We start from the raw sequence: 12062 nt of genomic DNA, 5'->3' as shown, positions 1-12062 counted from the left end.
GGCCACACCGGAGAGTTATAGGGGGAGTGGGTGCGTTCTATAATCCCTTGCTCTTCTAGGTCTCTAATGACTTTGCTTATCCCGGATCGTGCAGCAGATGCTAAAGGGTATTGTTTAACATTAGTTATCTTACTAGGCGGCAGCGCGGGGGAGGTTTGCAAAAGCTTGATGTTAGCTGTTCCAAAGCTCCACCGGGTACCGTTTGGGAGTATCCAGTTTCTTCCTCGTAATACATCAAACCCTAAAATGTTGTCATTTCCCTTTGGGTTTATTACTACCTCAAATTTGGTAAGACGTTTGTCTCCCGGGAGCCAGGCACAAAGTTTTGCCAAAGGACAAGATTCAGCAATTCCTGTAACTCCCTTTATAAAAATTGATCGTCTAGATGGTTTGATATTTAACCTATTGGCTGTCTGTTTGTCCAAAACACTTATCTGTGCACCAGTATCAATTAAAAAAGAAACTTTGTGTTTTCTAGGTCCTACCGGAATCACAATCCGGGGTTCTAAACTTTCAGGCCGCTGCGCTATTGATAGTACTCGGGTCGGTTGGCCTGATTTTCGACCAGCGCTACCTAGTTTTTTAGATCATGCAACTCTTCTCGTAACTCTGAGAAAGGGTTACTAGGCTTAGATTCTTGTTTACTATCTTGTGAGCCAGGTGGGGCGGATGGCAGAGTCACCCCTTTCGCTTGTTCCAGCTTGCTCACTATCTGTTCTATGTTCTCTGTTTTCTGATTATGTAGCATGGATCGTGGGACACCTAATGCCAGGGCATGCCGCCACAGTCTATTTCGTTTCTCCCTGTCTTCTTGTTTAGTTCCCATTTCCTTGTTGTGCTGCCTGGGGGGGGAATGTCCTCTCCTCGGGGCATATGAGGCAGTAGCCTGTCTAATGCGCTTTTCCCGTGGTTTGGTATCCATCCCCATCTCTTGCACAGTTCGATGCACTTCTAACAAGGTATCCGCCCATGTCGGTATTGGCATGGGGGGGGCATTGAGGTTATTATGATTGTGTGCCTCTGCAGCTACAATGCGATCTCGTATTGCTTGTAGCTTCAGCTTTAACACTGTAGGCAATCCCCGTATTAAAGGCGTTAAGCTGTTTGGGCTTACTGGGGCTTGCATGGGGACATCGTAGGCTCCCCTTTCATATATCTGTTGTACGCAAGCTGCCTTTTGTATGGCTCCTGTAAGCTCACTATGAGTATTTATACCTATTCTCAAAGGTTCTCCTCTGTTCCTCGGGTCTTGTCCTCCTGCCCAGTAGGCTACTCGGGAGGTGAGGGAGCGATTCCCAACTCTACCCGTCAGGAAAACTCCTGGTCCCCAATATCCTGATGCCTCCTCTTCACTTAGTATTATGCGATCACCTCCTGTTAAGGATACCCGCCACAAATACTCAGTTTCTGTTTCTGTAGGTTGCCTGCAGTATTTCTCTTGCAGTTTTCCCATCTCGTCTCCTGAGTAAGGGGTAGTTCTAACTGTGGTTCTAGCATTACCCCCATGGGGTCCTGTTGCGGTTTCGGTTTTTACAACTGGCCGCACATCCAGAGGTGAGGGTTCTGGAGGGTACAAATCACCATCGTCCTCTGAACTACTGCTGTTTCCCCATATATCTCCGTCCCAGTCGTCCGGGTCCTCCACCAGCATTTTTCTAATCTGAGCTGCTGTGGGGGGCTTCCTTGCTGTTGAAAGGATGAGTTCTAACTTGTTTTGTAATTTCTGATTTCGCTCTTTCTCTAATTTCAATTTTCTTTCAAGATCTACACACTCCTGCACCTTTTCTTGTAACTGTTCCTTAGTTTTTTGATGGGTCCGATTGGCTTGTTGGGCTGCCAGTAAACAGGCCCCTAAGATGGCACATATACCACCTTTTCCTTTCCCATCTCTTTGGTTACCTCTGACTTCCTCTATCCTACACACAACAGAGGCTTCATTTTCCCAATTATCATTTGCCCAGTCAATCCCAGGGCTTGAGGGTCCGCTTCCGTGCCTTCTCAATAACTCACGCAGTGACATAGTTCAAAAATATTTCTATCCGGTTACCCCAGCTTATGTATCCACTAAGTCTGTATCCTATCCTATCCTTATCCTATCCTGCCGACTACGCCAAAAACTGTCACGCTGTCATGCTATGAAGGTTCGATAGCAACGACTGAGACAGTAATATAATAATAATAAAAAAGATGTTTATTTCCTCGCACAAGTTCTTGGATTAGTAACATCCATTAAAATAATGCGATTACTAATTTAGGAAGGATAACCTGAAACCGTCGATTACTGCGTTATTAATGGGAAGGACTGCTTATCCCTACTTGAAAGCTTTCTTGTTCACTCTCCTAGTGAGAGGGCTCTCAACCTCGAGGAGTTACCTTAACCCAGCGTCCCAGGAAAAGGGGAGGGGGGGGATACTCACGGTCCAGCCGGAGAGGATGGTCAGGTCACGTTCCCGTCCCTGCTCAAACTCTCCTAGCTGCCAAGCCTCTTTTTACACGGCTGGGGCTCTGGGCAAACACTGCTTTCGCTGACTTTTAGCAAGTTTCGCAATCACAGGACTGTCTGTTTGTCTGCTTGGGAGGACCCTGCTGGCGAGGCAAGACCACAGCACCTCCGTATTGCTTCTCCCCTCCCCGGGGGTGCGTGCAGGTTGCAGGTGGCAGACTTCTTCAGTCCTGTTAATGCTGCCATTCCGCAGCCTTGCGCATATCAATCCTTGCGCATATCGGTTGGTAGACGACTTTAGTCCTGTTAACTCTTCACTCGCCCGTCAATATGTTTGTTTTAGTTCTTTCCCACCTTTCTCATTTATTGAAGAAAATCATATTCTTCTCGTTTAATTAAGAACTCTGCATATTTGGTAGCATATTCTCTTGTTTGGCAATCAAAGGCTGCATTCCTGCTAATTTTTGATTTCAAGTACCTTCAGCCACAGCTTTTCTCATTTTGCAAGAGGCAACACTGATTGTAATGCTTTTAAACTGATGACCATGAAGTGTCATCTTCCACTAATAATGACGGTGTTTATTCTTTCTATTTGTTCTGCTTTTTAAAAAGCATTAATAAAATGCTTTTTAAATGCATTTTAAAATGCTTTTTAAATGCATTAATGCTTTCTCTAAACAGTTAAAAATGTAATAAAGAGGAGTAAAAGAAAGAAGCTGACAGAATCTGACTCGTTAATTTTTTTAATAACAATGACTGGTTGAAATTATTGCCCAGCTTGCTTTCAAATTTGATTTACGAGTGCATTGGAGAGTATTACATAATTATGGCAGCTAAAATACATGGAATCCACTACTCTTTTATATATACATATATAAATATAAATGTAGATAGATTGCAAAAAGAAGACAGAGATCTGTGAAGAACTGTGATAATAATTTCTATGCTAAATGGTGCTGTTCAGAGTGAAAAAAATAGATTTCATTTCCATAGGAAGATCCTGCCAGCTCTGTTCCCTTTAAGCAAAGGTAAAAAGTAGTGCTGGCTTACAGAAGTTGTATGACAAAGAAGTCACAGAGTAGGACTGTAGTAGGGAAAGCAGTCGAAAGGAATGTGCAATTAAAGCTGTTTCGCTTGGCTCTTCCACACTCCTGCTTTATATCATAACTGTATCCCTACAGATAGTACCTCCTGATACCTCTAATAAATTCACTTTGAAAGATTGTTCCTGGTCTGCTCTAAAATTTCTCTCTTTTAAAACTTCCTGTGTGGATCTTTGATTCTATTTCTGTTCTCTGTTCACCTAGCATCAGTCTCCTTTCTGCCTCCTCTTAGACTGTTGTCACCGCTGATCCCTTTTTTATAGCATCTGAAACAGGCTCTCTGGATCTTTGCTTCAGGCAGCCTCTGTTTCTCTTTAGATCTCCTGTTAAAGCTTATTTCACTTTGCTTTGCCTCTTAATTCACTTGTTATGTGGCTTGTAACTGAACACGTTAACAGAAACTTCTCTTTATGGCCAAGTTTGCACATTTGAAGAGAGTGTGACCTATGAAATGCATTTCTGAAATAATGTTAGTAAAATCAAAGAGGAGAGTCTTTTGCCCACACATACTATGTACTTCCATTTTGGAAGACAAGTGGGTTATTCCTATGAATAAAGACTGATCCCTGAATAAGGAAATGAACAACAGGGCACTTGTCTGTTCATATTTGTATTATTTTAAGATATTTTCTTCAGAAGTGCAATGTATGCAGCCAGGAGGAAGGTTCCTCCTTATCTCCAGAGGCATTTAGCACCTGTTTAGTGCTAGCTATCTAACAGCTTCGCTGCTGCATTCACGGGCTTGAAATTCTTTTAGACACTAAAGGAATTGTTCTGCTTGTCAGGCTAGTGATTTAGTTGTTAAAGTCTTTAAGTTTATAGTGACTGGGTTTGTAGTTAACATTTCATAAATCTGAAATATCTACTTCTATAATTAGCCTTTTGATTGAAAAGGCTGGGGAAAATTCTGCCTTTGCTATTCACCCTCAGTACTTTCTCCCCCAAATAGTCCATAGACCTTGGGATGCAATGATACTTGGTATGCATAAATATTGAGGTGAGAGCGTCCAAAAGGGACATAACAATGGGCTGGCACATTAGCTGAAATATCTCTCCATCTTTTCTTTCTTTTTCCTGTTCTCCTTTTCCTTTCTCTCCTGCACCATCTATTTCTAGCCTGTTTATGTAAACTGGATTTTAAGAACTCCTTGCTCACTTCCCACTCCTTTGCCTAATTGTGGCAGAACCATCTTCATATTTTGGGTCATCTGTTTCCTGATTTGCAAGTCTAAGAGAAAAAGATTTTCTTTCTTGCCTGATAGTACCTATTGCAGGGCTAAAATTTTCTGCTTGATTCTTTAACCATGTATTTATCAAAAATGTAATGCCCTTGAAGCTGGTAATGTAAAGACAGCTGTTGCAGAAATAAAATTTCATGTTTAAAGAAAAGGAAGGAGCCCAGCAAACCAGTATGTCGTTCTCCTTTTCTCAGTATGCTCCCTATTTGTACTGGCGGGGGGGACGACACATGATATTTTCCCAATTGTAGGTCCCAGCTATTTGTTGGATTTGAGGTCTCTATAAGCAGACACAAAATGCGATGGCCTCAAAATTAACCGAAGCCCATGGATGTCGTATTTTCACTTCGTATCGGTTAGAATTAGAGGTTCTGTCCTTACAGTTTTCCTAGGTTTCCTGAATTTGAAAGAAGCCAGTTTAGCTTATAACCCACCTTTGTGCTGTCCATGTTGTGTCCAGAGTATGTTAAAACATTCTGATTGGTGTGAAAGCTATACAGTGAACAATATTAGCTCGTATTGTAAATATTGATTAGTGGAAGATTGTATTTTGGGTCTTCACCCACAAACACATCCTACTGTGCTTCTCTGAAGCTTATGCAAATATCCAGAATCAAAACCTGGTACTGAATTTGGAAACCTACCCCATTATGTGTTTATATCCCTCCACTGACTGTTTTGGAGTCTTAGATCCAATTAGGAAAAACCCTAGGGTGCTGTGGCTTGTTATTTTGGTTTTGTTTTTACCAAAAGAGCTGCAAGCATCAACTTTTTTGTATCCTCTTACATGAAAAACATGGAGAGTATTTATATTAAGAAGACGGATATTACTATTAGAGATTCAACAATGTGAATGAGAGTAATCTGCATAAATAGCATTTTTCTCAATAGCTCATTAGAACATTGTTATCAAGGCCAAAATGAGTACTGACGAGTAAGAGAAGGAACATGAGACAGGCAGGAGCCGCTTAGAGCCTTCTCTAAAAAGACCAGGTTCTCAATAGGACCTTAAATAGCCTTTTATAACCTGAAGAAGTGGTACCAGTGCTGTCTATGTCATTTATGTTTTGCTGCATCGCATCCTCTTTAAATGTAATGAAATTATGAAGTTGCTTGGATGGAGGGAGTCTTTTGATTGGTGTTTAGGCATTATACAGGAATAGGTTAACGTCTGTGAACCTCCCAGTTGGAAGTTTCTAACACTAACTTGCAGTTTCCATCAGAGATCAAAGTAATTTACTAACATAAATTATTTATACATCAGACTGAAAGAAATTCATAATAACAATAAGGCACCTCCATGAGATAATCACCATGCCAGAAGCACTCATCTGTACCTCATAGCCCTGCAGGGGTTTGTAATTATCTCCTGCAAACCACACCTCTAGTGATTGCTTTTTTCTGCTTCATCGCAGTGCTGCGAATCACAGTATTTTTTGCCTGACAAATATTTTAAGGAATTAGAGAAAAAAATACAAACCAACTTAGGAACAGAAAACTTGTGGCAGTCATGCAAAGAGAAAATGGTAAAGTACAAGAAATACTGAGAAATGCAGTTATACAGATTTTGATAACAACAAAAAAGTACTAAATGTCATTCTGTTGGAATTTAAAGAGGTACCTATGCTTTTTCTTTAAGTTATTCACTGGAATGAGTCCATCATCTGCTGCCATTTCCTATGTCTTGCTGGTGATCTACAGAAAACTGTTTACAAGATGCTGGCTTCTCCTCCATGCTTCCTGCAGCTAAAATTACATTAAAAGAGGCTAAAAATGCATTAAATGCTCTCATAAAATTACTCTTCTGTGTAGACAATTGCAGTATTTGCACAGAAGCGTAACATGATTACAGATGGAAAAAGACTGGTGAGAGGTGATGGTTTCCGTGGCAATAACTGTGTTTGTAAAGTACCTCCTCCAGCCTCTGGTGAAGCACTCAGCTCAGGAACAACTATCCTAACACAATTTTATGCTTACTAAACACGCTCCAGTCTCAACACAAATACACACACACAAAAAAAATAGCTGGATAAGAGCAATCCAAGGAACTGTATTTCGGAAGTTTGGTATTAATTTAAAAATAACTACCAAAATAAATGGTATTCGGTAAATGAGATACGTTTCTGAGGAATACAAGTTCCCATGCTGCTATAACCAAACTTCTGCCTCCTGAATCCAGGTGTGATGGCAGAGCCCTTATGTGTTGGATAATATATGAGTACAAAGGTCTCTGAGATGGGGGACGAAGAAGAGCTTTCAGATATACGCTGTTTCAGTCTTATTCGAAGCACCATAAATCAACCAGGCTAATTTAAACCAAGTCTACCATGTAATAGAGCAGCTACAGCAAAGGACACAAGGAGACTGGGTTATCTGTGACTGTGATAACACAAATCAATAGGCAATTGATTTCTTCCATTCTAAACAAGCTACAAGTGATAGATCAACTTCACCGTGGGCCCAGCAAACACAGCCAGTTCCAAAACTGAATGTCAAGGGAACAGGAGCGTGCTTTGCTATCACCAGGTCATTGCAGGGTCAGTTAGAGCTAAGCATGAGCTATGCAGATTGAACAGCTAAAATCTATATTTCCATGGTCAGAATCTATGCTGGGATTTTTAACAGCCTATACGGACAGAGAGGAGTAGTAAGTATCCATAAAAATGCAGTCCATGCCATGAAAGACATCTTGGGTTATTTAGATATGAGTTAAAAATGTAAATTTTGTGATACCAGGGTCTCTTTTTTCAAACCAGATCATAACATCATTATAGCTTTGCTGGGGCAGTTCAAGGTCTCTAAACTACCCTTTCTCAATTATATCCTTTCTAGCCTGAAGAATCTTAATCTACTTAGCTGTTCCTGATATGGAAGCTGTGTCATATCTTCAATCATTTCTGCTGCTCTTCTTGAAACCTTTCCAAATTCTACCATTTCTTTTCTTTTTTCTTTTCTTTTCTTTTCTTTTCTTTTCTTTTTTTTTCTTTTCTTTTTTTTGGGGGGGGGGGGGAAGAGGGGAATACAATAACCACACCAGTGTTCAAGATAGAGGTGCACATGCATTTATACAGGTTTTTTTATACATGAATTTATACATTTAACATCATAAGCTGTTCTGTTCCTTCCTGCTGTGCCTTTCCTAATTTTTTTTTTAACTTTGTGTTAGTTCTATATGTTTTCTGACTACTGGTGATCTATTACAACACTAAGGTCTTGTTCCCAGCTTGTAATGATTATTTCAGAGTCTGTCACCTTATAGGTATTATAGTATTACTGAAGTTTCCAAGTTCTTGAAAATTAAAAGGAACAATAACTATATGATGCCAGGTAGTTCTTAATATATAAGGCTCCAGTCCTTCATTTAGAACAACATAACTAGATTCCTGCATCCCTGAGAAAGTCTTCTAAAATGGACCCATGCACCTTTTGATACAGGAGGAAAATGTAAACCTTGAAGTGTGTCTGAGTATTTGGTGCACATCCTTCAGGTGGATATACTGCAGATTGTTATCTAAACCTGGATAAAAAGTGATTGTGTGTAATAGCTGTTGAGAAAGAATGTAAGGAAATTACAATATATGGAATATATGCTATTCAGTAGGGATTTAATTTTCAAAAATGCTAACACACACAGAGGTATTTAGATACTTCACTTGCACAGATTACAGTAAAGAAAACACACTTTAAGACAACATATGCACTTAATCTTCAGTGAAAAGTACTTCTAAAAACAGGTCTTAAGTTTCTGTATAGCTAGACATCTATATCTAAGTGCCATTGATGCCAAAAATCTGGCTTAATGGTTAAAGTTCAGCTTCTCTTAAATGACTTAGAAGCTTAAGCTCCTGGTTTGAAAAGAACATTTTGGTGGATTTTACAAAGTAAAATCCTTAGAACATGGGCTGTCTTTTCTCTATGAAATACCAGCTGCCTCTATGGACTTGGGAAGAGTTGCTAGCAGTGGTGTTCCCAGTGCTTTCTGGATGAGGTTGTGATCTGTCTCTTTCCCCTTGGCTTTTCAAACTTGGTAAATAGCCATGTCTTTTTTGTATTTGGGGGGGGGGGGGAGTGCATAATTCCTGCAAAAATTACCTAGTGTCTTAGCAAAGAGCTTGGATATACCCCCAAAACTTTTCAACAACCAACCTTGTAATACATTCAAAAAAAACCACTGGAGCCATATCTTGACAGAAATGTACTTTATGGTCTACTGCCAGAATAAATTGTGGAAATAGATATGTGCCATAAGGACTGCTGTCATTGAAAGAGAAACAGTGCTGTCAGAAATGCCTTATTGGGCCGTTTAGTGTAACCTGATTCATCTTCTCTGAAAAGCACCGTAGTTAACCCCCTAGAGATACCACTGCGCCTCAGAGAACAGAGAAAAGCAGCTCTGATCGTCCTAATGATTTTTTTCTAAGCGGTGCTCTGCTCTTTTCTCTCATGTCTGCAAGTTCAAATAGATTACTCCGTACTTTTAAAACAAAGTTCTTATAATTCTGAACATAATTAAGCCTTTCCCTCTATGCCAGACCTGTTGAGAAAATACGAAGCAATGAATTATGAAAGGTTGTGTTTGGCAGGATCCCAGGGGATAGGTGTGAGGCTGAAGGCAAAACCAAATCCTTCCAGCTATTTGTGATGGGAGGAGGGATGCACTGTGAGCTTTCCCAGGCTCTCTGCCCTCCTGTTTTGCCTGTCTGATGGGAGACAGAGCCTTTTTGTACTGATCGCTTGGTGCTCGTTGGTTATTACACTTTTCTGCTTTTGTGACAGAGTGTGATGAGAAAGACCCATGTTATTGTTTCACGGAAAACAGTCTAGTGGTTGTATATGCATATGTGTTAATTGACTTCCACTGAAACACAATCTGGAAAAAAAAGTCATGCCTCTGTTGGTTGGTGTTAAAGGTCAAATAGCATCTGTGGGAGCCAGATTGTCTGAGATGAAATGCTGAGCGGTGTGGCTTACATGGTAGCCAGCACATACCTTGTCATTTGGCTCCGTACAGAGTAATTCTTGTGACCTCCAGTTGCTACAACAGACTTGAGGTTATCAAGGATTTAAACTGGGCAACTTGTGGCACATACCTTATGTTGTTAATTTGAACATTTTATTTTACAATAGGAATTTGAAATGTAATCCTGTTGATTGTCTTTGTGACTTTTAAAACTATATTTAAAAGGTGCAAAAATGATTAAAAAAAAAAACACACTATGTCTTGTTTGCTTTCCAGCAAGAAAAACTGGGTGATATCTGCTTCTCCCTCCGTTATGTGCCTACTGCTGGCAAGCTGACTGTCGTCATTCTAGAGGCAAAGAACCTGAAGAAGATGGATGTTGGTGGACTATCGGGTAAGTGCATAAATATCTGCTTGTAGATTGTGCAGGCTCGTAGGCCTGAAAAACAACTTGCTTTCCCTTGGTGATCTCTTTGTTGAGAAGGTAAGGGCTCTTGTTCACACTGAAAAATGTTTTGTGTTTTCTGAAACTCAGTGAATGACTGAGTATATCAGAACTCGTTCTAGCTTAAAAATGAATTTCATTATGCATTGCATTCCACTCCAGGACGAGGTCTGAAGAGTTAAACAGTCAGATGACATTGCAAGCTCTCTGTACTTTCCTTCTTCCCTGTTGCCTGGAGATAAATATGGACTATTCAGGCAGGAGAAAAAAAATCTGACTACAATTCGTATTGTCTGCTTAATCTCACAAAATGTGATCATTTCCCTGCAATGTTACTGATAATACATAATAGAGGGACTTACAACAGGTCACCGTGCTGACTACTGGTTGAGGTGCTGGGATAACTGTCTCTACATCTGAAGGGCTCAGGTATGACTGGCCAATGCACAAAGCTGGGAGGGAGAGAGCCGCGTCTCTCGCTCTGTATACACCTCTGCACCGGCAGTCAAAATGACAGTCTTGCACTTGGGGTAGTTGAGGAGGTTGGTACCTCCAGGATGCACAATGCCTACAAATAGTCCTCACGGTCTTCTGTCGTAGGGAGGCTCTGAGTGAGAGCACGTATGTCATCTCTGAGGGCGGGTGCAGTCAGCCCATGTGGAAGCGGGGCTGTGTCTCTGTGGTGGCCCTGTGTCACGGGAACTGGTGGAGCTCCACGTTCTCTGCTGCGTCTGGCGTTCTTGGAAGCCAGTTACTGTCTGAACTGCCAATTAGCTGAGGCCAAATTAAATAACAAGATGCTTTATAAGGAGAGGTCTTTCCAGGAGAAATTTGTTTTAGATACCTTCTGTTCAAAAGGGATAGTTTCAGCAGACTAGTGAGAATGAGGATGTTTCCAGCACAGCTCCAGAACTGAAAACTTTTATTGCTGTCAGTAACACACAGAGTCATTTCCATTTGACAAATGACAGACAAAATGATATAGTGTTTGGCTTTCGTTTCCTATAATCTTAGCACAAGGTAAGAGTTAAACTCAAAATATACATAGAAATGGGAACCTCATCAAAGTAAGCCTGGAGGTTTTGTTTACTATTTTTGATGAACAATAGCAGGAGGAAGGGTCACAAAGGGAGGGGGAACAAGTCTCTTACTAGTTACCAGGTATCTTTATTTTATTTTACTTGCTTCTGAAGTCTTTCACTGTATAGCAAGTGACACCATGATGTAAAAGTCATCAAAACATTGTAGTTGTTTTCTGAATCAAGTCTAGCTTTTTCAACACTCATTTTAAAATGTGGACACCGGTTTAGGACACACCAATAATAGTTTCCCTAACACTCTGTACTGAACCAATTGCAAATTAATGTTCTTATGCACATTTCCTTGCAAATTGTATCCTAATGAAAGATTAGACTCTCATAATGAAGAAGCAAGATTTTTGTGACTAAAGTACAGGCCTAAGAACCAGAGCATCTATATTCTTTCCCAGGATTTGCAACAAACGTGATAAATAATGGCTACTCAACTTGTAAGAAAAGAAAGGGGCAAGGGAAGCACTAATGAACTGAGGACCTTCTACAAACTTCAGGAGGAAAATATAATGCATTGTGCTGCAAATAACTAGGAGAAAATGGTCGTTTGCTCTCTTGTGTGTGCTAAAGTGCCAGAACAGTGTAAAAGGACATTTAAATATATTTCTAGGGGATGAGAGGTTTTGTTCTCCTTTTTTAGGCCATTTCAACCTAAAAACGTCATGTTCTCTCAGAGACAAACAAACCCAGTGGGATACTGTGGTTGTAGTAGGAATTCAAAAGTCACTGACAGTGATAAATGGCAGTTAGTATAGTATTCCAGAGGCAGGAATTATAGACGA

The 12062-nt window shown here is 40.4% G+C and overlaps 1 protein-coding gene across 1 annotated transcript in view; it reads left to right on the top strand.

Moving 5' to 3' along the window:
* SYT1 (synaptotagmin 1) overlaps positions 1 to 12062 on the top strand; it is a 360397-nt gene that overhangs the window by 296759 nt on the left and 51576 nt on the right. Inside the window, exon 9 of the mRNA XM_067313026.1 lies at positions 10021 to 10138. Coding sequence (XP_067169127.1) covers positions 10021 to 10138 — 118 coding nt within the window. The remainder of the gene's footprint in view (positions 1 to 10020; positions 10139 to 12062) is intronic.

Source organism: Apteryx mantelli, chromosome 1 (assembly GCF_036417845.1).
Source record: "Apteryx mantelli isolate bAptMan1 chromosome 1, bAptMan1.hap1, whole genome shotgun sequence".
Taxonomy (NCBI): Eukaryota; Metazoa; Chordata; class Aves; order Apterygiformes; family Apterygidae; genus Apteryx; species Apteryx mantelli.
Note: the sequence above shows the minus strand (reverse complement) of the source record. Positions and strands in the feature narration are given on the sequence as shown.